General features: G+C 44.0%; 1 protein-coding gene across 8 annotated transcripts; it reads left to right on the forward strand.

Annotated features, from left to right (window-relative positions):
• The first annotated feature begins 1,949 nt into the window (after positions 1–1,949).
• KCTD7 (potassium channel tetramerization domain containing 7) lies at positions 1,950–24,609 on the forward strand. 8 transcript variants are annotated; one of them, XM_089772200.1, is made up of 8 exons: positions 1,988–2,061; positions 2,864–3,005; positions 5,644–5,785; positions 14,126–14,318; positions 14,964–15,133; positions 18,213–18,391; positions 19,212–19,584; positions 20,336–24,609. In XM_089772200.1, the coding sequence occupies exons 4-8, from the start codon at positions 14,175–14,177 to the stop codon at positions 20,370–20,372; spliced, it is 903 nt and encodes a 300-aa protein (XP_089628326.1). In that variant the 5' UTR covers positions 1,988–2,061; positions 2,864–3,005; positions 5,644–5,785; positions 14,126–14,174; the 3' UTR covers positions 20,373–24,609. The 8 variants fall into 8 exon arrangements, with proteins under 8 accessions (XP_089628325.1, XP_089628326.1, XP_089628328.1 ...); XM_089772202.1 differs by having other exon boundaries at positions 2,003–2,061; positions 2,897–3,005; XM_089772199.1 differs by lacking the exon at positions 2,864–3,005 and having other exon boundaries at positions 1,950–2,061.
• Positions 24,610–26,473: the final 1,864 nt, after the last annotated feature.

A 26,473-nucleotide genomic window follows, 5' to 3' on the forward strand; every position in this document is an offset into this window, starting at 1 on the left:
CTCCAGAGCCACATGCAGCTCTTCAGAAGTTAATATGCGGCTCCTTGAATAGGTACCAAATCCAGGGCTAGAGCTACAGGTGCCAACTTTCCACTGGGCTGTAGGGTGCTCACTGTTCAACCCCCAGCTCTGCCCTAGGTTCTGTCCCCCTCCACCCTTTCCCTCTAGGCTCCTGCCACTTCCTACACTCTTCACTGAGTCTGTCACAACCATGCTTCCCCCTCCAGCATCTTCCACTGAGAGAGCTGATCCCAGTGGGCAGGAGGCAAAGGAGAAGGAGGCACTGACCGGTGGGGCTGCCCAGGGGCAGGATTTGCTGAGAGTGGTGGTGGGGAGATGAGCAGGGCTGGTGACATAGAACTGTTGCTTTTTGGCCATGTGCATTGATAAATTCTGGCTCCTTCTCAGGTTTAGGTTGCTCACCCCTGGTTTAAGCGCTCTCAATCCTATGTTTTAAGGCATACTGGCAGAGAACATAATGAAGAGAAATTTACTGTCACGTACATTTTGTCTGGATCTCAGATTACATTTCTTAAAAGACTAGCCAAGAGCCCGTCATAGAATGGGATTTTTCAGGTCTCTCCTCTATGTCCGTCTCTCTCTCTCTCTCTCCCCTCCTGCCTCCCCTCTCTCTCAGCTCTCCTCCACCTCCTGCCTCTCTCTCCTTGTCTCTTTCTCTTCTCCCCCTCCTGCCTCTCACTCTCTCTTTGGGTATGTCTACACTAGCCCCCTAGTTCGAACTAGGGAGGCTAATGTAGGCATTCGAGTTGCAAATGAAGCCCGGGATTTAAATATCCCAGGCTTCATTTGCATCTTCCCGGGTGCCGCCATTTTTAAATGTCCCTTAGTCCGAACTCTGTGCCTGTGGAACGAGGTGTACCGGTAGTTCGAATTAGAGATCCTAATTCGAACTATCTACTCCATCCTGCATGTAGCCACGGGCACGGAGTTCGGACTAAGGGACATTTAAAAATGGCGGCGCCCGGGAAGATGCAAATGAAGCCTGGGATATTTAAATTCCGGGCTTCATTTGCAGCTTCCCCACCCTCCTAGTGAAATAGTTTTTCCTAATATCCAACCTAGACCTCCCCCACTGTAACTTGAAACGATTGTCCCTAGGTCTGCAATCTGACACTACTGAGAACGGTCTCTCTCCATCCTCTTTGGAACCTCCCTCCAGGTAGTTGAAGGCTGCTATCAAATCCCCCCTCACTCTTCTCTTCTGCAGACTAAAGAAGCCCAAATCCCTCAGCTGCTCTTCACAGGTCATGTGCTCCAGCCCCCTAATCATTTTCATTGCCCTCCATTGGACCTTCTCCCATGCATCTGCATCCTTTCTGTAATGGGGGGAGGGAGGGCCCAGAACTGGACATAATACTCCAGATGTGGCCTCCCCAGTGATTATAAAGGAGAATAATCACTTCGCTAGATCTGCTGGCAGTGCTCCTCCTAATGCACCTTCATATGTTATTAGTCGTCTAGATTACAGCCTACAAGGGCACAGTTATCCAGCTTCTCATCCACTGTAACCCCCAGGTCCTTTTCTGCAGAGCTTCTACTTAGCCAGTAGGTCCCCAGCCTGTACCAATGCTTGGGATTCTTCCGTCCCAAGGGCAGGACTCTGCACTTGTCCTTGTTGAACCTCATCAGATTTCTTGTGGCCCAATCCTCCAATCTGCCCAGGTCACCCTGGGCCCTGGCCCTGCCCCCCAGCCTATCAGCCTCCCCCCCGCTAGTGTCAGCTGCAGACTTGCAATCCAGGTGCTGAACCTGGAACCGCTCGGGCCCCCTGCGGGCACTGGGCGGGGTTTGGGGGCTCGCGCCGCGGTGTGATTGGCCGCTGGCAGGCGGGGAGCCCCTGGGAGCCGGGCCGACGCGCTGGTTCGGCTCCGCCTCGCCCCGCCCACAAGGGGAGGATCCCGGCCGAGGCCCCGCCCCCCGCGCCGGCCGCCCTGCGCCCGGGCCAGGCGCGTGACGCGGCACGCGGAGGCGGGGCCTCGTCTCGGCCGGGGAGGGGCTGCGCATCCCTCGGGCGGCCGCGGAGCGGGGGCGCCGCCGCAGGTGAGGGGGCAGGGCACGCGGACCCTGCTCGTCCCTGCGCAGCCGGGGGGTGCACCCCCCTATAGCCCTCCCCAGCCGGGAGCCGTGCCGGGGGGGGGAGTGCACCCCCCTATAGCCCTCCCCAGCCGGGAGCCGTGCCGGGGGGGGGAGTGCACCCCCCTATAGCCCTCCCCAGCCGGGAGCCGTGCCGGGGGGGGGGAGTGCACCCCCCTATAGCCCTCCCCAGCCGGGAGCCGTGCCGGGGGGGGGAGTGCACCCCCCTATAGCCCTCCCCAGCCGGGAGCCGTGCCTGGGGGGGGAGTGCACCCCCCTATAGCCCTCCCCAGCCGGGAGCCGTGCCGGGGGGGGAGTGCACCCCCCCCTATAGCCCTCCCCAGCCGGGAGCCGTGCCGGGGGGGGGAGTGCACCCCCCTATAGCCCTCCCCAGCCGGGAGCCGTGCCGGGGGGGGGAGTGCACCCCCCTATAGCCCTCCCCAGCCGGGAGCCGTGTCCCATGGGGGGGCGTGCACCCCCCTATAGCTTTCCCGGAGCCGTGCCGGGGGGGGGGCGTGCACCCCCTATAGCTCTCCCCAGCCGGGAGCCGTGCCCCATGGGGGAAGGGGGACGTGCATTCTCACCATTGCTTTACTCAAGCTGGGGACCATGCCCCGTGGCGGGAGAGATGCATGTGGGTCTATTCCCATTGGCCTTGTCCCCCCAGACTGTGGCGGACTCAGAAGTCAGGGGCTTTCTGGCAGGGAGAAGAGGCCAGGCTGGCTGTTATCCCAGGGGAAGGGGTGGTGTTTCTACCTGTGCTCTTTAGATACTGCTAATGAAATGTTGAGGATCTGTGCAGAATCGCCTTTTCCATCTGCAAGCTGAAGCAAGGACATTTATAGCTGCAGCTGCAACACAGAAGGACCACTATTCACCTGCATATATTTGGGGATTTTTTTTATGTACAGGTATTATGGGGTTTTTTCCACTTGCTTGTAATCAGTCATTTACTGAGGATTGCCTTGTGATAGTGTGATATGTGCAAGCAGAAGGATAGATTCAATAGTGCATTTCTAATCGTTAAAAAAGCAGCTCATTGGTAGACACTGGCATGCTGTGGTGATGGATGCAGTTTTGGCAGAGAGCTGTTTATTTTGTTTTTTAAAAAGCTGTCACTAACAAGCATCTAGGTGAGAGATGTTGCAATAAAGTCAGACAAGAAATCCAAATTGAACTCTATAGTTCTGTTTGAAACACACAGCAGTATTCCCAAAACTGCCTTAAAATTACGGCATGGCAATTCAGAAATATGCCCTGAAAGGCCTAGTAGGGCTGCAACAGGTGTTTTATAAACAAAAAATAGGTTACTTTGGAATATTGCAACCAGGTGGCGTAAGAATGATTTTCACAGTGTGCTCTGCTCCTTTATAATTTTCAGTTAAAAACTGTGGGGGTAAATTGGCGCTACTCATAAAGAATGTGTGTGTCAATCTGTCTTGTAAGAAAAATAGTTTTGTAGGAAGAACTGTTGAAGGGGACTATGCAGGCTTTTGGTGTTAATCATAATGTCAGCAAATACAGAACAGGCAGTACACATGAGCAGACTTCATCCCAGCACCTAGGGAGGTTACTGCCAGTGATGCTGCTTCTGTTCATATCCAACTAAACAGTATGTCTTTGTTTTAAACTGTTCTGCCTTGGTCCAACCAGATGGATTTAATTGATGGCATGTGTGCAAAATACCCTTTTGCCTTTCACTAAGAATGTATGTAGGCCTTTACATTTACAGTCAGTAATATTGCTGATGTGTTAAACTGAGTTGTAGCATTCTGCTAATCATATCTCATGGGTTCCTTTGCTGTTTAAGAATGTTCTCTCACTTGTTTTAGGGATGCTTTCCTTTCTCAGACTATTATAACTCTTCTCCAATTGCCTGTGTCTTCCTCACTTAATACACACAAACCCTTGACCACATGGGACTCATTTGAAAAGTTACTCCTAATCTTTCAGGTGGCTGTTGTTCAGCCATGCACAATGTTCTGTCTCTGCAAAGACCAAGTTTTTCATGTACGTAACTTCACTGCATCTTAGGAATAGTCTGCCTGAGAAGTAAAATTATTTAAACCAATCTGAAAAGAGCTGAGAAAACCGCATTTGTGCTAACAGTTGCATGAAATACGCAGACTGAAGGAGGAGTATGTAACACAATAGAAGGTGAGACCGCATTAGTTCTGTTGTCTTCCCTAGAAAATGAAACAAAACTATCTAGGCAGGCTCATACAGTAACTGAAAAGACCCAAGTGACAGTGTCATGAAAGGGAGCTGCAAAGGAAAGCCTAACTTATCTGGAGGAGCGAAGAAAGGGTTAAGCTAAATGTAAAATGAAGGATGGGGCTTTGGGCATTGAGCCAATGAAATGCAGCTAAAGAATTTCAAAGGGGAGAGGCGGGGAAGCAATCTCTTGGGAAAGAGATTTTTCTTCAGGTATAGAGGGAAGAAATGAACTCCCCCAAAGCAGATCACCTGAGCTCATCAGAATGTGTTAGTAGGAAAAGGTTTAGGCAGTCTGTCAGGTTTATTATTTTCCTTGTTTGGGGTTTGGAAATGTCTTTTTTTCTCTCTTGGAACGAAGAACTAATCCCAGGGAGAGTCCCTGAGTTTTGTTTCAATTCATGGCTTTTTAACACCAGGTCATTCACTGTGCTTGCAAAATAGTCTTATTTTAATAGTAAAATGTTTTCCTTTTCTTCTGTTAATGATATTGGTTGATTTTTTTTGTGTCCTTAAACTTAAGTGCCTAGCTGCAGACACTTTACTGGAGACAGAGCACAGGTTCCTTGTTCTCCACAATAATGTTCTTGTTTGTTTTCCAACCCCTTGGGGGGGGGGGTTGCCCTCAGGGAAGAGATTCCAAGTGATTTCTTCCCTGGAAAAGAAAATGTGTATTCTTGGTAGTGGCAATGTGATGGATTTCATGGGAAACTGAAATCAGGAAAACTTTTTAGACAACGACTGCAGAGACGGGATGTGACAGTGTTTTTATTTTGCTAACTGGCTCCCATTACTTACACTCCGAAGTGCCAGGTTGGGGATTTCACTGTGACAGACAGCATCTAGAGAGAAATGAGAAATCTTGTCTATTAAATGGAACAGCAGTTTGTAAATTGGGATGATATATTCCTGTATATAATTGGATTAATTAGATGAGCCTAAGGTTCTAAATTAGGCATCAGATACAATGATACATCCTATTAACAAAGTGTCTCCGTTAATTTTCTTTACTCGCTCTGGCCTTAGTATGATCTTGAAAAATTTAAGGGGCCCCAGCTACTTACTTAACGTCCAAAAATGTTGTTCAAACAAAAAGGGGGCAGGCGGTGAGAACAATTTAGAAAACCTAATATGAACATAAATAGTTCTGTAATTTTTAAAAGGTATCAGTTAACTAATTAAAGCAGGAATTTATGATAGGAGGTGGTGTTTGGGAGTGAATTACATATTCCCCTGTCCAGTTATGAATTCAAACACAACAGCATTGGCTTAGTGGCAGAGAATCAGAAAGTATAACCACCCACTCAGAAAGATTTGCTTATCTTTTTCTTTTAGGCAGACTTCTTGTTCCAGTGCTGGTCAACAGTGATAGTAATGTCACTACGCCGTGGTATGCTGGGATGTCTGAGGATGAGCAGGAAATAAAGCAACTTTAGACAACAACTTCAATTACCCGTTAATGAACATCAAAACACAGGTTAAACAAAATACAATTATAATTAATTTTCTTCTCCTGATTATTTGAGCATTCATCTTTCACAAATGACTGAAACATCTTATTAACAAATTGATCTGTTCACTCACTTAAGATATAAAATAAATGTTATTGCAAATTCTTATTCTTTCTGGGCTGCGATGTATGCTGTACTTCTCTGCAGAGGCAGTTGTGTTGCTGGAAATGCTAGTTGTATAGCCAAGGTTTTCAACCATGGGTACCTAAACTAGAACACCAAATTCCACAACTGAGCATTCAAGCAGGGTGCTACGGGGGCATGTGAATACACATCTTAGATGCAGAATGGAAATATACACAGAATTAGGCTCCCCAATGCATGTGCCCAGACTTCAAAATTGGGTTAAAAGTTTTAATGTTATCACTGTGAATAAGCCTCTAAGTAACAAGAACTAAGGTAATGTGAGTATTTACCGATTCGAATTAGCTGGGATAGGTTCTTTTCAAGTTTTCCTTTGACAGCTAATAAAAATCAATCTAACAGATGATGCACTGTCGTTGGAGTGTAGATATTCTACAGTATAATAGTAGCATACTATATTTTTCTTCTAATCTTTTTCCCAAAAATTTTGGGTTGATTACACGCCTTTCGAGATGAAGTGGAGAAGTAGAGGAGAAATATTACTAGTAATTCCTCCTTCTCAAAGCCTTACTTTATTGGAAAAGGGGAATTTGAATGAGTTTTTGTCACTTTTGGCTCTTCATAAATTACGGCTATTTTATGATTATCCAAAATTCGTTCTCTCCCCTTGAATCAGACATTCATGTAGAATCTGAATTTTGTTAATTCAGAACCGACTCAAATGATCTGGAAGTTTGGGTGTCCTCTGAGAAATTTGGGTAATTAGAGTTTATCTGTAATAACCCTAGATTATCATCTCAGCTTCTGTGAAATGAGATTGCAGTGTGCTACACAATTTTCAGTCAAAGGCTTTTATAAGCTGTTGGGCAGTTTTAGGGATCTGAAGAAATTTTTGTTGAAGGAATCCCTACCAAAATTGTTTTTTTAAAAGCTTGAACACACTTTTATTAACGAACATTTGTGCTGTGTGTGGTGCAGCGAACTTTTACTGAGTATCTGTCTCATTAAATGTAGGTCTTTATTTCATAATAAAATTTAAAATAATTGCCAAAGACACATCCTCCTGCCTTCATAAATCTATGCATTTTGTATGGTGAAGAAAATAGGGCTATGTAATGAAAACTCACTATCTCATTAGTTCCAGGATGTTTTTCTACTGGCGGTCAGCACCTACGTCTACCCTTTGCAGCGCAGATGTTTCTTATTGAACTTCTTAGATGTTGTATAGACTCTAGTCAGTCCCATTTGTCAAACCTAGATGTCTCCTTTAAAATAAGATGCCAAAGTCAGATAAAGGTTGGATGGCCTTCCAAGAAAAGAGATTTTTAAAACCTGTGTAGTCTGATGAGCTAAACACAAGTTCTGCTGCCAAGGAAATACAATATAATTGGTCTTTGCAGAGTGAGTCTACATAACTCAGCTAGTGATGAAAATAATCTATTTTAGGATTTTATACTGCTGCAGATCTGAGTACCTTCTATGTAAGAGCAATAGCAGGAATACTACTAGCTCTTATTTAGCACTTTTCATCTATAGATCTTGAAGCCCTGCACAAAAGAATCAATGTCATTATCCCCAGGGAAAAAGCTGAGACAAAACAGAAGCCTCACATTGCACTCAACGTCTCTCAGGCCAGTGGCAGAGCCAGGAATAGAACCAGGTCTCCTGGTTCCCCGTGTAGTGCTCTGTCCCTTAGGCAACACTACCTTACAGTGCATGGGTATGTCTACACTACCCCGCTAGTTCGAACTAGCGGGGTAATGTATGCATACCGCACTTGCTAATGAAGCCCGGGATTTGAATTTCCCGGGCTTCATTAGCATAAGCGGGGAGCCGCCATTTTTAAATCCCCGCTGCTTCGAACCCCGTGTAGCGCGGCTACACGGGGCTCGAACTAGGTAGTTCGGACTAGGGTGCCTATTCCGAACTACCGGTACACCTCGTTTCACGAGGAGTAACGGTAGTTCGGAATAGGACCCTAGTCCGAACTACCTAGTTCGAGCCCCGTGTAGCCGCGCTACACGGGGTTCGAAGCAGCGGGGATTTAAAAATGGCGGCTCCCCGCTTATGCTAATGAAGCCCGGGAAATTCAAATCCCGGGCTTCATTAGCAAGTGCGGTATGCATACATTACCCCGCTAGTTCGAACTAGCGGGGTAGTGTAGACATACCCCTTGAAAGTGAAGTCCCAAGTGGACTTCATGGACTTATTTCTTCAAGTGTCAAAATTCTGTTAGCGGTAGGGGCTTCTTTGTGGGGGTGGGGTTTTGAGGATTCATCAGAACGTAGCACAGGGGTGGGCAAAAATTTTTGAATGGGGGCCACTTCCAACAACTTTTGAAGTGGTCACAGGCAGCACCAGAAGGGGTGGGGCTTTGAACAGAAGGAGCAGAGCTGTTACATAGCAGGAGTTGAAAGGGCACGTGCCTCCCTTGCAGCTCCCAGGCATCAACTTTGTGGGGGATGAGAGCTGCAAGCCCTTTTGCTATTTAAAAGGGCTTGCTGTTCCCAGCCTCACTGCTAGAGTGTTCCCTTTAGATCAATGGTCTCCAACCTTTTTAAGCACGAGATCATTTTTTGTAGTTAAGTGCAATCCAAGATCTATCTCAAACCCAAATACCTTTGCCCCGCCTCCTTTGTCCTCCTGTGAGGTCCCCATCCCTGCTCATCCCATCCTCCCTCTCCCACCCTCACTCCCTTTCACCAGTCTGGGGCAGAGGGTTGGGTTGCAGGCTCTGGTCTTGGATTAAGGGATTTGGAGTGTGAGAGGGGCTCTGAGCTGAGCGTGGGGCAGGCATTTAGGGTGCTGGAGGGGGTTCTAGGTGCAGGCTGTGGGAGGGTGTTTGGATGCAGGGGTGCTCAGGGCTGGGGCAGGGACTTGGGGTGCAGGAGGGGGTTCATGACTGGGATAGGGTTTCGGGATGTGGGCACCAGCTGGGCACTGCTTACCTCGGGTGGCTCTTGGATGGTGGTGCAGCGGGGCGAAGGCAGGCTCACCCCTGTCCTGGCCCTGCACCGCTCCCAAAGGCAACCAGCAAACTCCTTCCCAAGTCCTGTTGTGCCCCCTCTCTGCTGTGGAAATAGGATACAGGGTGGGAGGGGAGAACCTTGACATCACCGCCCCTTCTTCCTTCCCTGCCCCTCACAGCAAGCAGACTCTCCTGAGGGGACAGCTCCAAGGCAAAGGGCAGGAGATGTGCAGCAGTTGGGGGAGGGGAAAGGCAGCTGAAGTGCTGGGATTGATAACCTGTTGGCCAAATCTGTCAGGATCCCCTGTCAGAGGCTCCAAGATCGACCAGTAGATCCCGATTGACTGGTTGGTGACCACTGCTTTCAATTTTCCATCCTTGGGCGGGTTGAATTTTCTTTTGGGCAGGTTGAAATTTCTTATGCGCAACACCAGTATCGAGGTAGTGTGTGGATGTGCACCCACCTGTAGAGAAACAAACCCTAGATATAAAGATATATTTTAAGTAGTCCATAGGTATGGATGAAAATATATGAAAGCAAGGGGTAATTAACAAGAAGTGCTTGTGATTACTTAATATGAAGTCAAATAAATAGAAAATTAACACTACCCATGGTTGAAGAAGTGGTCGGTGCCCAGGAATGCTCATGACACTATATATGTATTTTTGTTAGTCTCTAAGATACTACAGGGCCATTGTTGTTTTTAGATTTGTTTTTTTAGTTACAGACTAACAGGGCTGCCCCTCTGAGACCTTGCAGTGCATGTATCATCATCCTTTCTAACAGACAGATGTTTCTCAGAGAGCTTGCAGATAAGGTTTCATCCTACAAACCAGCATCATAAGAGCCAGAACTGTACCACATAGCAAAGATCTGGCCTTACATGTATTTACCATGTATTAATTAGTAACACCGGATTTAAAAACAAAAAAAGTCCAAAAAATCTGTTAATATTTTTCTTATCTTAAGAGCACCTAGATGCTTTTGAAAATCCCACTAGTTACTTAAAAATCTTTAAAAATCTGACCTAAGAATAGTATGATATCGTCTACAGAATACTTTGCAAAGGCAAATTTCTACTATAATTTCTGCTTGCTCCCCCACCAGGAGTGCCGCTCAGCTGGGAGTGGCGCAGCGCGCCACAGATGAGGAGGGAGGGGAAGGGGGGCGGGGCGCCACGCAGGGAGGGGAAGGGGGGCGGGCTGGCCAGAAGGGGGATGGGAAGCAGAGCTGGGGGGGGGGGGAATCGGGGGCTCTAGGGGAGGATGCGGGGGCCTGGAGGAAGTGGGGAGGGAAGCAGTGCTGGCGGGGGTTGTCCAGGTGGCCGAGGGGGTGGGAAGCAGAGTTGAGAGGGGCTCGGGGGCCGTGGGGCTGGACGGGAGGAGGGGGACGGGAAGCAGACCTGGCGAGGGGGTGGGGGTGCAGCCATGGGCCACTTGTCGCTGCTTGCTCCCCCCACCAGGGCCCAGCTGAGTGCTGCTCAGGTGGGCGCGGTGGGACAGGAAGGGGGGCGGGGCGGTGATGTACACGGCCAGGGGGCAGGGCCATGTACGTCACTGCCCCCCCTCCTGCCGTGGTGCTGAGTGGTGTGCCCCTTAGCAGGGCCGCTGCGGGGGGGGGGGCGGTGATGTAGACAGCCCCGCCCCCTGGCAATGTATGTCACTGCCCCGCCCCTCCTCTCCTGTGGCAGCCTGGCTGAGCGCGCAACCAAGTGCCACGGCGGTGGGGAAGGGGAGAGGCGGAGGGGGGAGAGAGGCAGGAGGAGGAGGAGAAGAGAAATGGAGAGAGAGAGGCAGGAGGGGAGAAGAGAAAGAAAGAGACGGAGAGAGAGGGGGGAGGCAGTAGGAAGAGAGAGAGAGAGTGTTCAGGAGAGAAGACCTGAAAATCCCGTCTTATGACGGGCTAATTGGCTAGTATGAAAATAATAGCTAAGAGCCTTTTAAGGTATTTCCCCCCTCCTTTTGTGCTAAAAATGAGTGATTAACATCCTCAGTGGCATGCACATGCAAAATATTCTGATGTGTGTTGCTTTTGGAGTAACAGAGAAGGGAATTCTTTGTGGTTATATAGCTAGAGCATTCACGTAAAAATATCTTTGGCACGAAGTGCCATTCCAAAGCTAAAAATTGAGTTTTATTAATGGAAAATACCATCTCCTGTTAGATCTATGTTTTCCATCATGAATAATTTATTTTTATTTTGGGGCTGGTTAGCAGTCCATTCTGCTTGCAATATATCAGCTGGCAGCATTTTTTTTTCCTTTTCAGAAGAAATAGAGGCCAGTTTCTTGCTTCATGAAGCACTTTTTTTTAATTGTCTTTTTTCACAGTTTCTATTGGAAAGGCACTGTTGCTCTTATAAGCTACACTCTGATTTTTGTTCAGTCTTTTTAAAAAAACACCCTTTTATGGGGTTGGGAATTAATGGAAGTGAGTGCCACTGAAAGATATTGGACTAGCAGCTGGTGGAGACTGCAGTTCTGCACTTGCAGGACAAACACAGCATGTGAGGCAGCAATGGCAGTTTTTTCTACACCATTCAAACCTGAGCTGGGTGCATAGACTCATCCTCAAAAGGTAGTTCAGTACCTATGCCCGTAAAATAGTAATAGAGATGTAGCCGTGTTAGTCTGGTCTTGCTGAAACAAAAAACAGGACTATGTAGCACTTTAAACACTAACAAGATGGTTTATTAGGTGATGAGCTTTTGTGGGCCAGTTTTTTTGTTTATACCTGTAAAATCCTCACTCCCTAATGTTAACTGCATGTTAACTCATGATCCGTTCCACCTTTGTATTTAGCTGTGACATGCTGAGTGTCTTCACGGACTTGGAGAACTTTTGTGTAAGCTCAAAAGTGTTTCTCATCCACCAGCACTAATTGATCTAGTAAAGAACGTACCTCACCCACATTGCCATCTAATATACTGGGACAGCCTTTCTACAGAGACTGCCACAATGATTGCTAGTTTTGGCGATATTTTTTAATGTTTAGATTCTGTTCTGTGTGGGTTCTGACACTATCCACCAGTATAGCATCTGATGGGATCCCACCTGGATCAGGAGTCCGACCATCAAACTCCCTTCACGTAGCCTGCTAAGTAGCCATTAGATGGCAGTTAAAGCACAAGGACAGAAATAATGTTTCAGTAGTTAGGACGCTAACTTGGGAGACCTACCTGCAACTTCCTTTTCTGCCACAGAGTTTCTCTATGAGCTTGGTCAAGTCACTTATCTTCTCAGACACTCAGTTCCCCCTCTATATGGTGGGGACAATAGCACTGCCCTACCTCACAGGCATGTCATGAGGATACACACAGAAAAGATTTTGAGGTGCTCACACTCCACAATTATGGGTCCATATAAATGTTGTAGTGCAGTGGTTCCAACATGGTGCCTGCCCACCAAGTGAACAGGGCCAGCCCAGCCCCCTGGGCGCGCGGCGTACGGGCGGCCCCGCCCCCGGGTGCCTGGTGCAAGGGCTGTGCTGGTCCCAGACATGCAGCATATGGGCGGTGCTGGCTCCTGGGCGCGCGGCACAGGGGTGGCACCAGCCCTGGGCGCGCAGTACAGGAGCGGCGCCGGGCCCAGACATGCAGCACACGAGCGGTGGCGGCCCCACCCCCGGGCATGCGGCACATGGGCTGTTCCGGCACATGGCGTATGGGTAGCCCCACCGCTGGGCACGCGGCACAGGAGGGAAATCGCTGTTAATGTAGAAACTTAAAAACAAGAGACACTTGAAGAACTAGGTGCTGAAGGAATTCTGCAGATGGGACGTGAAACTGGAGTAAAGATGCCAGAAACTCATACTCCCGCAACCAAAAAGGTTGGGAATGTGGAGCAGAAGCAGATTATATCTCGTTCCAAAAAGCTGGGTGGTTGTGGAAGAGGCAGTAGGTAGCCTGTTTTCCTGTGAAATGGAACTAAATACTGTTTAATGACACAGTTCACGGGTTGGTTATACTAAAAACAACCGAGTTTCTGTGCATTCCTCTCGGTCAGCCTGAGGAGCAATGTCGATAGCTTTGAAGGGAATTCAGTTCCCAGGCTGGAGGAATGAGGGGACTGTCTGTGGATGTGCTAGGAATGAGGCTAAAATGCCACTGTGAGGAAAAAGTTAAAAGCTGTAAGTAAAGGTCCTAATCTTGGAGTGATGCTTGTTGCTTTGAGCAGTCCCATCTACTACAAAATACCAGTAACTGGCCCGGAATAATAACAGTGTCAAAACCAGCTGCAAACTTTAAGTGAGACCATCACAAAGATTAGGATAACACAGACGTGTTTAGTGCACCAATAGAAGCCTAAAAAGTTTTGAGCTGTAATGTTTTTCCACTTGCCGTATGTACACAAGTCTTTAGAGGAGCAAAAGACTACAGGGGGGAAACAAAGTGTAGAGAATGGAGGAGGATTCAGTTGTGCCCTTACTAATTCCCCCCACAACTGCACAGAAGAAAATGCAATATTTCCACCTGAATGGCCTTGCTTTTCTGCTACATAAGATGAGCCTTTACTATCCGCATCATGCTGTATTAGTCTAAATCCACAGCTGCATGAGACTCAATTCACAGAAAACCTTCAACATGTTTGTGTTTCGAATGCTAAATTTTAGCTTGTTTTTAGGAGGTTAAGATTGTATGAGAGTTGGTACCAAAGTCTTCCAGTAAATCACAATGTCAAGAAAAGGCTTCTGTAAGCATCTGAAGCTACTGCACTAACACACAGCTGAGCAAAAACTGCTTTGAAAGATGCAAGATGATTAAATGACTTGACAGCAATATTGTAAACAATAGCTTGGTTAATACAGTGCATTCCAACCAATAAGAGAACAGCTTTCAGAACACAACTCTGCAAACAGCCAATTGTAATTTAGCAGCAGGTGAGCCAGTAGCTATTTGGAATTCAGTTGGGAAATGACAGCTCTGCTTCTGAAAAAGGAGTAAGCCAATCAGATCCTGCATTGGGCAGCCAATGAAAATCGACATTTCATTCCCTAAGTGACAGGGATTCTCCTGCTCCCGAGTTTGACAAGGAGATTTCCTGGCACGGCTGGGCAGGCTACATTCCTCCAGAGGTGTGTGTGTCTATGAGCTCGACTCACAGCACAATAATCATCATCCTTATTATGATTCACTTCCCAATAATAAGCATGTCATGAATTACTTGTGCAAAACAGGACAATTATGTCTGTCAGCCCTGTGCTTGTCTGCAGCTGGTAGGGAAAGTATCCACATAACTTGGGTCTTGTGTCTTAGCATTGCCACGGCTGCCTGCCCAGCAGACCTGGTTACAAAAGCCAGAGGGATGGTGGTAGTCACAGGGCAGAAGCAAGCCAGTGGAAATCTGGACAATGCCATGTCGAGTTCAGATACAGAGGATGATTTCCAAGACCCTGCCACTCCGACTGCAACTCAGGCAGGGCACTCGCTGCCTCTGCTGCCTCAGCAGGTAAGGGTGGTGTAAGACGGTTCTCCTCTGAGCTGGGGAGGTGCTTACATTTGAGCACCATAGCATAGTATCAGGGAATCCATTATTCCTCATGCTGAAGTCTTACAAATTTCTAGTTTAGTTTCCATTGCCAATTAGCTTGCTGAATGAAACTAACTCCTTTGTGCTTGATAATGAGGAGTACTACTCTTGAAACCCATATCCTTCCCTTATCCACATTAGGATTTATCTGCTGTCTTTTATACTAGACACGCTGGCCTGTTATAAAGATCAGTAATTCTGACCCTTTAAACTCAGTACAATTCTTCTTCCACCTATATCTGCCAAAAATTATTACCCATTTCTTTCTCTAAACTTCTTCCTTCGTTACCTTGTTTCGCTCTTGGGTTATTGGCTTTAATGCAGCCACTCTTTGCTTGGAACAGTCTTCTTTGTGTCAGAAGATCTCCCTCTCCATGTTCCTCCACTCTTTATGAAACCTTCAGACTTTGATCTCCCTGCAGACCAAGTCCTTGTGTCATCTTCGGTCTGTAATCTTATCCTGTGTTTTATAGAGATTCTCTGTGAGCCAAGGGACCTTGTCATATACATGTCTGTGAGACATCACAGACTAACTTTTAAATAGTGATATGATTGCTTTTGCAGTTCCCAGAAGTTGTTCCGCTTAATGTAGGAGGCATGTATTTTACTACCAGACTGTCAACACTACAACGCTATGAAGACACCATGTTGGCTGCTATGTTTAGTGGAAGACACTACATTCCAACAGATGCTCAAGGCAGATATTTTATTGACAGAGATGGAACTTACTTTGGGTATGTGCATTGTCCTTGCTGCTCTAATTTTGAATCTGTTACTGTGGTAGGCAACATTAGGTTTAAGAGAGGCAAGAATTCATTTGCAATTTTCTCATTCAAGCCCATGTGAATTGCATCTTTTATCTGTGAGATTAACCTGCAACTACAGTTTTTATAACTCCCCCCAGAAGACTGTCAAACTTCTCGGTACATTGCAATGCCAAAAACACTAATATCGTAACTCATTTTACTTACTTACTTACACACACACACACACACACACACACACCCCTCTGCCGCCTCCCACCCCCGCATAAACCTCTCCCCCGCCCCCCCCAAAAAAACCCTCAATGAGTTTTTGGTCCTCAGCAAAATTGAGGGGAATGTGTGTGTGAACATTCAAATACGCACAATAGCTCCATCCAGCGAGACAAGTTGCTCGTAACTTTAAAAAGTTGAGTGTTTGACACCATTCCTGATAACAAAATAATTGTGGTCTCTTGTTATTTTTGGTCACATTATCTTTTGTAGCTTTTATCCTAAAAAGGCATGGCAGTGATATTCCTAGGATATTTCATAAAATCTTCTTTTGGTTGTTAGTTTTTAAACGTTTAATGGAATATTTGTGGATATGGTCCAAGTTTATACTATAACAATGCTATTAAGAAAAAAAAACATAAAACGAGTTATCTAATTTACAAGCTTGACTTCTGTGTAAAATACTCTGCCCTATTAATCATCTATAATTCCTAGAGGGAAATAATTTTGGATAACATTGCAATTTTTTACTTTTTAAAACTTTTGCTCTTTTTTTGTTGTCTGTATTTTTTATTTGCCTGTATTTCAGGTATGTATAAATTCAGGTGGATAGATTAACACTATATGCTAGTGAAATGTATGACACTGGTTCAAGTCTGCACATATTCATCCACATAAAATCTGTAAGTTTTTTATCTGAAAGAATTTTTTGTTAGACATTTGTCCCATCTTTAATTATAACACACTTCAGAAAGCTGACGATTAGAGTAAAATGTTTGCCTTTCAGGGATTTTCACTTTCTTACAAATTCTGCAAAATATAGTTGGATTGATCTTTGTTTTGCATGTGGATCATCTACTCCTATGACAAGTGTGAAGGCAAAGCATAATACAGGTTGAACCTTTCTAGACGGACAGTCTCTGTCCTGGCACCATCTGTGGTCCAGCATGATTTTAGTGAGTCGGATGTCTGCTTATCATGCATGTGGCCAAGTTTCCCGCAGTCCCATAAAGTCTGTTTCCAGTCACCAGTCCTGGCTCTGTGTTCTCTGCTGTTATTTAGCTCTGATTTACCCCTGAATGTCTTCTAAGAGCCCATTCAGCAATGGAAATGTTGATAATGCTGCTAGACAATATTGATCTCCTGTGGTCCAGCAAACTCTCATCGGTTCAGCCCGTCAGGTCCCGAGGGTGCGAAGTAGAGAGGTTCAGCCTGTATATATATTTTTAAAAGGCCTGTTCACATATTATAAGTGGGAAAACAACAAAGAGGTCAAAGAACTTCTTTTAAATTGTTGATGTGTGGCAGTGCTATATTCAGAGCTCTGTTATCATCCTTCTAAAGGTCTCAAACAAGACAGTGGCCTCAAACAAAACAATTTTACTAATTATTTATGTTGGCTGTGTCTACACTGGGCCACTTATTCCGGAAAATCAGCCGCTTTTCCAGAATAAGCTGCGAGCTGTCTACACTGGCCCTTGAATTTCCGGAAAAGCAACGATGTTCTACTGTACAAAATCAGCCGCTATTCCGGAAAAACTATTCTGCTCCCGCTCGGGCATAAGTCCTTATTGCAGAATACTGTTCCGGAAAAGGGCCAGTGTAGACAGCCCAGTAGTCTTTTCCGGAAAAAAGCCCTGATCGCGAAAATGACGCTCGGGGCTCTTTTCCGGAAAAGTGCGTCTACATTGGCCATGGATGCTTTTCCGTTTTAAGCAGTTCCGGAAATTCATGCCAGTGTAGACGTAGCCGTTGAGTGTGATTGTGCTCATGTTTAGTCCCACTTGTTGGCAGTCATTGCTGCTCCAAAGAGTGTTTTCAGGGTCAGACCTGTGCATGTAGAAATATATGTTGGGCATTCTAACCTCATTTCCAAAATATTATCCCACAGAGGGATGTTCTTCATCTATCTCTATCCTGTTGAGGAGGACCTAATTCTCTTCAAAGCCAATAAGTGCTGTTCCTTAAATCCGTGACAAAGTCCAAAATATATAAAGACAGAATTTCCTACTATGATTGAACTGATTTGTTTATTTGAAAACAAATGTTGGCATTTGTGAGCTTCTTACTGATGGGAACTCTCGTATTAGAAACTAAACAAATAGTAATATTAGCAGTATGTATTCAAACTATGGATATACTGAAGAACTAAGCCAGCGCTTTATATATTTCCTGAAATAATATAAAGAAGGGCCAACTGTTGTTGTTTTCAGGTCCATATGTTCACTAATAGTTAATGTTTCTAAAGTGGTTTTTCCATCTTCAGAGCATTCTTATCTAAGCCATTGTTAAACGTATTCTAATGAAACACTCATTGTATTGTTAAACTAATTGGAGAAGGCCCCTGCTCCTGTAAAAACAACTCCACCACCCGATACTATCCACCTGCCTGGAGCTTTTTTAATGTCCGTGAGATATTTAGTGGGCAGAAGAGTCTGCCAACATAGTTCTTCAGCAAAATTGGGAACTTAATGAATACAATTACTGTTAACAGTGGGAGACTATACTCTGTGTCTGTAATTGGTTTATGAGATTAAAGCATCATGAATGTTTAGTTTGCTCTATTTTTAAACTGGAGTCCCACACTGCTAGTTTCACAGACATTACATTTTCCAGCCAGAAGCTCAAAAATGCCAAATGTAACTCAAAACATGCATTTGAAAATAGAGTTCACAGTTTATGTAAAAATGAGAGACCATTCTTACCTTCTGCGCTTGAGGATTGCTGGACTGAGTAAAATGGTGTCTCCATTTTATGTCAGATTTAATAATCAAGTTATTTTTTCCTCAAAGTTTTGGAAGAGTTGTTACTGAATAATATTTTCCCCCCTTCTGTTTAGAGACATACTTAACTTTCTGCGATCTGGTGATCTCCCACCGAGAGACCGAGTGAGGTTAGTTTACAAGGAAGCTCAATATTATTCCATAGGACCATTGCTGGACAATCTAGAGGAAGTCCAGCCTCTTAAAGGAGAAAAAGTTAGACAAGCTTTCCTGGGCTTAATGCCATATTACAAAGGTAAATAAACAAGAGTGACTATGTAGATTGTAGCTTGGTGTATGTAGTATAAATAATTCTCAAAAGACTGAGTTCACTTTCTAATAGTGTTACATGTTCTGAGGTAAATATGGAAAGGTTTTTTTCATGAACAGGAAGAAAGTTCTGCAGCTCCACTATTCCTGTTCACTCAAATCCTGAAACATATTTAGATTCCTAACTTCCATTTCCAAGACTCAAATTTTGGTTTTGGTTTTGGATAGTTACACTCTCCAGTCATACAATAAACAGACTCCTGTCTCAAAGAGCTTACAGGTAACACCATCATTTTTCCTGAGACAATAGCAAAATTGCTGTGTGTTGCATTGTTCTGTGTATGCATCTAATAGCTTTACCTAGAGATCTTACAGGAACACTGTTGATATTAAAATAAGCCGGTATGAGACCATCTTTGAATTTAAGAAAATAATGCTGTTCGTGTGACTTCACACCTAACTTCAAGACCAAAAAATCTGAATTTTCTCAGTCTTTGGTTATTCACAACTTGAATTTTGGGCATACTGCTCAAGCAGTCCCCATAACACTTGCAATCATAAGGTTGTGTTTAACAAGAATTTAAGGCATATCTATACCATAGATACTACGCTCTCAATATGAATATGGCGAATTTCATTATTGTAGGCCATTTCCAGCTACAGGCAACCTGGAATACATCTTCTGTTGTCTCTGGCATTATATTAAGAGTTACACATGATGCTTTGATGCAGTAGTTAGATTTGACATTAAAGCATAGTGTTCTGTCCCTCACATGACATTGGTTTATTACTTTGTTGTTGTTTAGATCACTTGGAGCGGATAATTGAAATAGCTAAGCTTAGAGCCATGCAGAGAAAAGCAAGATTTGCAAAGTTGAAGATCTGTGTTTTCAAAGAAGAAATGCCCATCACCCCATATGAGTGTCCACTTTTCAACTCTCTACGTTTTGAAAGAAGTGAAAGCGAGACTAAACTGTTTGAACATCACTGTGAAGTAGATGTATCTTTTGGCCCCTGGGAGGCTGTAGCTGATGTATATGATCTTCTGCACTGTATCGTGACAGACCTGTCAGACAGGGGAATTACTGTGGATCATCAGTGCATTGGTGTGTGTGATAAACATCTGATAAACCATTATTACTGCAAGCGTCCAATCTATGAATTCAAGATTACGTGGTGGTGAGTTTTTTTTTCTTTTCAGAAAGTGCATATGAAGTCTTTTCTAAACAGTTGCTTTTAGTACTAACTTTTGCAGTCTGTCTCTGGAAATACATTACTGCTGACATGCACTAGAACTGACCTGCTGAAATGTTGGCTAATGCTTAGCTGTTCAGCACATGGGAACCTGTTACATCATAACGTCTTGAAAAACTAGCCTGAAACACAATTGTTGGCTCAGGTATCTTAACTTGACACCTTCTGAAAGGTGCCCACCTGCTTGGTGCCTCTCCTGTAACAGCAGGATCTGACAAGTGGACAGTGCAACTTTCATTCACTTTTGAGTAGTCATCGCTGCTGGTGGTGCTAGTACCATTTGAGAGCTGACATCTGTGGCTTCAGTTTTATCTGCAGATATAATGGATTTAGTCACTTCTGAGAGATTGATCACTCTAAAAAGCCAAATACTAGATGATTTAAATACAAAAGGGAAGAATGTCATAAATGTTAATGTTCATTGTGATTATTTCAATTAGCTTTATTGCAAATCTGTATTATAATAATTCAGTTATTTACATTTTTATTGACCAAAAGAATATCTACCAAATTCATTCTACATTTCTTAATACACTTAGGACAAATTACAATTCACAAAAAGCCCTGTTCTGAGCATTAGAAAATTTTACTCTACCTACAAAAAGAAGCTGTATATAAATGGGTCATTGAGAGAGGCTTTTGGAAAATGAAAACCCTACTGATGTGTCTCTATTAGCACAGATAAGAAGGACATTCAACACATGAATTACTGAAAATTTAACTCCAGTCCAATGATATTCCACGTGATTCTGAAATGGATGGTGAGACGTCATTAGCGAAACCCTGGAAAAAAAAAAAGATGAATATCCCTGTTGTCGTCACTGTTTGTAGCAATAAGAAGTGTGATCGTTGATTTCATAATTCATCTTTAAAGATTTCTCCAATTATCAGCTAATTTATCTTTGTAGCAGATTTCCTTTTAGACTGAAAGAAGTTATCCCAGATCATCTTTCTTTGTTGAAAGCAATAGTTGAAATACTGAAATTTGTAAATATGTCTTCTAATGCATCATTTAATTTAAAATATAGTAATACATGAAAACCCTAGAAATATTTAATATGGAGTATCTCAAATCATCTCCACAGTTTCAAGAATACACCCTGGCACAGTTTGAAAGAAAAGTCTTGTATACCCTACAGGTTATACTCGTGTGCGGGGTATACAAGATTTTTTTTTTAACTCAATTTGGAAAAACCACGGGGTATATTCTCTACAATACAGTAATTAAAAGCCCTTTATTTACCACATCCTGTACAACATATTAAAAATTAAGTCCAGCTTACAGAAAACCCCTAAGGACTATCATGCTTTCATTATGTTCTTGTTGTTTTAATTTGTGAGAGTTAACAATATTGCTGTTGCTTAGACTTGTTCTAAACAATATTTTATGGCGATGTAAATGTTGTTACTGCCTAATATTTGGGTTTTGACAGAAACTGAGAAAAATTTGGTTCTTGGTGTATAGACATAACTTATAAAGATAAGGACAGATAATGGAGCAAATAATTAAGGAATTCATCTGAAAACACCTGGCAGATAATAAGGTGATAGGTAACATGGGTTTGTAAAGAACAGATCATGTCAAACCAATCTGATCACTTTCCTTGACAGGATAACAAATCTTGTGGATAGGGGAGAAGCAGTGGATGTGGTATACCTAGACTTTAGTAAGGCAATTTGAATGGTCTCACATGATCTTCTTATCAATAAACTAGGCAAATACAACTTAGATGGGGCTACTATAAGGTGGGTGCATAACTGACTGAATAACCATTCTCAGAGAATAGTTATCAACAGTTCACCATTATGCTGGAAGGGCATAACAAGTGGGGCTCCACAGGGGTCTGTTTTGGGACCGGTTCTGTTCAATATATTCATCAACAATTTAGATATTAGCATAGAGAGGATGCTTATTAAATTTGCAGATGATACCAAGCTGGGAGGGGTTGCAACTACTTTGGAGGATAGGGTCATAATTCAAAATTATCTGGACAAACTGGAGAAATGGTTCAAAGTAAATAGGATGAAGTTTAATAAGGACAAATGCAAAGTACTCCACTTAGGAAGGAACAATCAGTTTCACACATACAGAATGGGAAGCAACTGTCTAGGAAGGACTACTGCAGAAAGGGATCTGGGGTCATAGTGGACCACAAGCTAAATATGAGTCAACAGTGTGACACTGTTGCTAAAAAAAGCAAATATGATTCTGGGATGCATTAACCGGAATGTTGTGAGCAAGACCCAAGAAGTTATTCTTCCTTTCGACTCTGCAATGATCAGGCCTCAATTGGAGTATTGTGTCCAGTTCTGGGCACCACACTTCAAGAAAGATGTGGAGAAACTGGAGAAGGTCCAGAGAAGAGCAACAAGAATGATTAAAGGTCTAGAGAACATGACCTATGAAGGAAGAATGAAAGAATTGGGCTTGTTTGGTTTGGAAAGAAGATTGAAAGGGGACATGATAGCAGTTTTCAAGTATCCCCTTCTGGGACCCTCAGAAGCTGAGAAATTGTGTTGGACCAGGGGTGTGTGCAAAGCCTCCCTTCCCCCCTTTCTCCACCCTGGTACCCAGAGCAGAGAGCCACAGGGAGCAGCCAGCTGCTTTGAGCAGTCTCCCTGCTTGCAGTAGTTCCAGCCTGCCTGTTCTGCAGGGCTGCTAGCTGGTAGCAGCCTAGGTAAGTGCCTCCCAGCCAGAGGCTGCTGCTGGCACCTCATTCCCTTCATCCAGCTCCCTGCCCCAGACTCTGCACCTCCTTCTACACTCTTCCTTGATTCTTAATAAGTAAGTCCGGAAAGAGGATCTAACAATGTACTTGGCAATCTAATTGAATATATTTGACAAACCTTTGCTTAGAATGACAATTGATTAAACAGCAAAACTTAGCAATCAGCACAGTGAAGCTGGGTAATACAAGTCCTTGAAAGTAAGAGCCAAAGCAAGAAAGCCTTTATCTGATCCAGTACACAGCCTGGCTAGCTTTAGTGCAATTTAACACAGACACTTTGCTAAACTCAAAAGGGTTAAGGGTGCTTTAACATGATAGTCATTTAAAAAAATGAAATTAAATAGTAACCAACACAATTTTACTGAAACTTTTAGGGGCAAATTATCCTGATTTTATATCCTGTAAAAGTCATGGCATAAATTCACCAGTTTTCTTGTTTCCCATTTCCAATGTAAGTCTTATGCTTCAAGACCCATGTAGGGATTTTAGGAAACGAATAATTAGCTAATAGTGTAGCTGATTAGAATTTCTATTGACTACACGATTAGTCGATGAAGGAGGAAGCCTCAGTCCCAGCTTATGCCAGGTCTGGGAGCTACCCTCCCGCTGCAGCTCTGTAGCTTAAATGTAGTAAGAGCTGGGTTGGCAGGCAGCAACCCCAGTCCACAGGAGGTCCCAGCTCCCCCGTAATTCCCTGGGGACCCTCCGTGGGATGTGAAGCAGCCCCTGCCTGTGGTGAGCCTGGACCTGCTGCAGGCAGAGGTTGCTTTGCAGCAGCAGCCTCCTCCCTACCTCCTGTGGCTGCCTCTGATAAAGGCAGCAGCATGGGGGGGGATGGCTTTTAAGCCAGCTTCCCCCTAGCACTGGCTCCTGCTTCCCCGCTTGCTACTTCTGATACAGTAGGGAATGTGTGTAGTCGACTACTTGACCAGTCGCTTACATCCCTACTTGGCAGGTCACCCTGATTTATAGATGACCTGAGGAAAAGTGACAATAGGGAAGAGAGAACACTGGTGGTGAAAGTCTCTTGCCAAAGCTGATAGTTTGCATCATATCAACTTCTTGAATTCTCTTGCTGTGGTAGTGAAGGGAACAAATCAATGTTTATCTCCTCCATCACATCTGTAGAGTCTGGTGGATCTGTTCCAGGTGGTGGATAGGTTGGCTAATCTGATGGATCTTCACCTGGTTTCCAGTGAGAGTCCCTTCTGTTGTAAGGTAATGCAGGTTAGTTTGCAGGGGGAGGGAGGTGTAAAATGGATCAGATTTGGACTGGAATGTGTCCATGGAAGCAGAGTTTCCCCTGCTTGAATTTCAGCCAAGGTCAGTTTGTGGATAGATGTGTTGAAAGAACTTCATGCCATATCCTATACTTTAGATCCTTGGCTTCTACACTGAACTTTGCCATCCAGGAAATACTGAGTCTTACCACTGATCACCAGCCAAAAAAGGGCAACAATTAAAAGCTCAAAATATAGCATGATATTGCCTCAGTGCATCCAGAGCTGCTGTGAGCTAGTGCTAGAGGCACTATGGACACAGCTGGCTTAATAATTAGTGGCAGTACTGAACTCTAGGTATGTTGATCTGTATGGTTGCTTACATTCAAAATACAAACTTTTGTAATCCTTTTAAATTGTCCCTTGCACTGTAAGGGAGATCTGGGATGGTTTCAATTTTCTAAATGTACAAACATTGTTTAAAATTTGTAAAAATAAACCCTCACAGTTGTTTCATTTTGTCTTTCTGTGAGTGTGCTGAGTCTAAGCTAGACATTTTATTTATTTCATACAGCTCTTCAAGTGGATGTTACTTTTCACGACAAGAATTTGTGGTCCTTTTAATTTCACCGGTTTGGTATGAGTTTACCGATAGTGTTTCATTGGGACTTTTATAAGAGAATTTTAATTTTTTCATGTTTTGCTTGTTGTCAGCAGGATGTTTCTATGCATTATTATCCTGAATGCCTTTGAAAAACCAATCCTAGATACTGATTAGAAGTTGGAAATAATCAGTGTCTGCAAATGTGTGGGGTTGTTTTTACATTTTTAAATAAGCTTGTGAATAATAATTTAATATTGTGGATACTATAGCACTTACTGTGTCTTACTATGTATTACTTTTCAATACCATGTAAAGTATGTAATCTATGCTTTTATTTAAAATGTGTAAAAAAAAAAAATATGAACAGTCTGTGTTGTGAAATAAAATGTTAATTTGATTTTTTTTAATCTCAACAATTATAGATATGCACAAAAAACTCTCAACCAAAGTCTGATTTCAGAAAGTTTTAAATAAGAATGAATCTTGGGTTTTGACTACAGTAGAGATGGAAATGGCTTTGCCACATACTAACTAATGTATTAAAGGCATTAATAGGTATTAATAGGTAAGGTTTTTCTTTGACTTAAGGGATCCAGTCTTGCTTCTGTTGTCGTCTTTTTGAACACGTTTGACTTGAGTGCTGGTATCTTGAAAAAAAAAATTTAAAATAGTGGCTAAAGTCCTGGCCTTGGATTTTTACCCTGCCACTCAGTACCCCATGAGCATCATGGCTAACTGACGTCAGTGGGCTGCTTTCCTCTTTGGTATGCCCATGTTGGGGCTGCTGTGTATGAGAGAGGCTTCGCTTGCTGTTTTGCAGTGCCACCTTCAGCTTATCAGGTGGGAGTGGATGGGACCTAGGCTCTCCCTGTGACATGATTAAGGATGAGAGGTCGGACACCATTCAAACGTGGGGGTGGAGATTCTGCACTTGAAAGATGACTGCAGTAGTTACAGCAGGGGTGCCCAAACTTTCAGCTGCCCCCACATCACTTAGTCTTGCTCTTTTGGTGGGTTGGAGCAGGTCAGTGATCTACTGCCTATTTGAGACACTTTGTCTCTTCAAGCAATTCTCCGACCTAAACGGTAAGAGCTAGGACCACCACAGCTGGGATGTAGCTTTCTCTTATCCTAACTTCAACTAAGGCAAGGGTTTGTGCCAGGAAAATGGGATGCACCTGGAACAGGATTGCTTCTCATAAAACCATACAGAAAAAAGACTGTTGCCCTACCCCAAAGCAATGATTTAAATGAAGAAAAATTGAGTTAAGGACCCGAACAACGCTAGATAAATCTTCTAGAAAAGACACATTTTTATACATAACTCTACAGCTGTAAGGGACTATTCTGACTCTGAAGAGCTTACAGTTAATAGGGTAGTAGAGGGTGAGAGAGAGTTGGTAAGTGGGGGTAGTCATTTTATCTTGAGTGCATGAGCTCAGGGAAAAGCAAGAGGAGAGGAAGAGGTGGTGGTGAAGTAGGGGAAGGTGGACTACAGGGTGAAGAAGAGTTGGGGAGTAGCATAGGATCAGAGAACAGAGGATGGAGAAGTGTCCTCCTGACAAGTTTAGTTCTGTCGTTGCTGCATAAGTCCTGGAGTGTGCTTTCCTGTAGACAGGAGTACATGCTTGTTTTGAGTAAGTTCCTCGAAGGAGCATCATGTTCTACCACCGCAGGACAGTGAAAACCAGTTTTGTACCAGGAGCCATATATCCTGAAAGGCAGGTGGCCTTGTCAGGGCCGTTCTCCACTCTGGCATTCCGAGTGCAGAAGGTCGGGGCCCGCAAGAGACCTTAAAAATACCTTGCCTTTATGGGCTCTGCTTACAAAAAACTTTGTAGGGTACCTGCCACCCTCAAATGCTTTAACACTCACATACACCCCCAAAAAACCAGGAAGAAACACTTGAAATTTTTCCCAAAGGGTACCCCAAGCTCTTTTGCCACAAGAGAGCTTGAAAAAGAAACAAACTGTCCCTGATCACTACACTTCTCAGCACACACAGACCTTCCGTTATCTTCCAGGACACAAGAATCAAAACCATCGCCTTAAAAAGGTGATTTTTATTAACAGCAAAAAAGATATGTTTGATAAAGCACAGTTGGTTGCTAGGTGTTAGAGCAACTGAGAAAAGAACAGATGAAAACAGTGAAAAATGGTGTATCTGGGCTGTAGCTTAAATATGATGAGTGGGGGAGGGAATGCATGGATTCACACACCACAGTTTAACCAAACAACCCAAACAAAGAAAAAGACCCTGA

The sequence above is a fragment of the Pelodiscus sinensis genome, chromosome 21 (assembly GCF_052426305.1).
Source record: "Pelodiscus sinensis isolate ZL-2025 chromosome 21, ASM5242630v1, whole genome shotgun sequence".
NCBI classification, from domain to species: Eukaryota; Metazoa; Chordata; order Testudines; family Trionychidae; genus Pelodiscus; species Pelodiscus sinensis.

Bases quoted from the DNA above. Each gene is read 5' to 3' on its own strand.
- KCTD7 (XM_089772199.1), top strand. From the start codon at position 14,175: ATGGTGGTAGTCACAGGGCAGAAGCAAGCCAGTGGAAATCTGGACAAT. The intron at 18,392-19,211 runs GTAAATAAACAA...GTTGTTGTTTAG, and splicing joins CTTAATGCCATATTACAAAG to ATCACTTGGAGCGGATAATT. The intron at 19,585-20,335 runs GTGAGTTTTTTT...TGTCTCTATTAG, and splicing joins GAATTCAAGATTACGTGGTG to CACAGATAAGAAGGACATTC.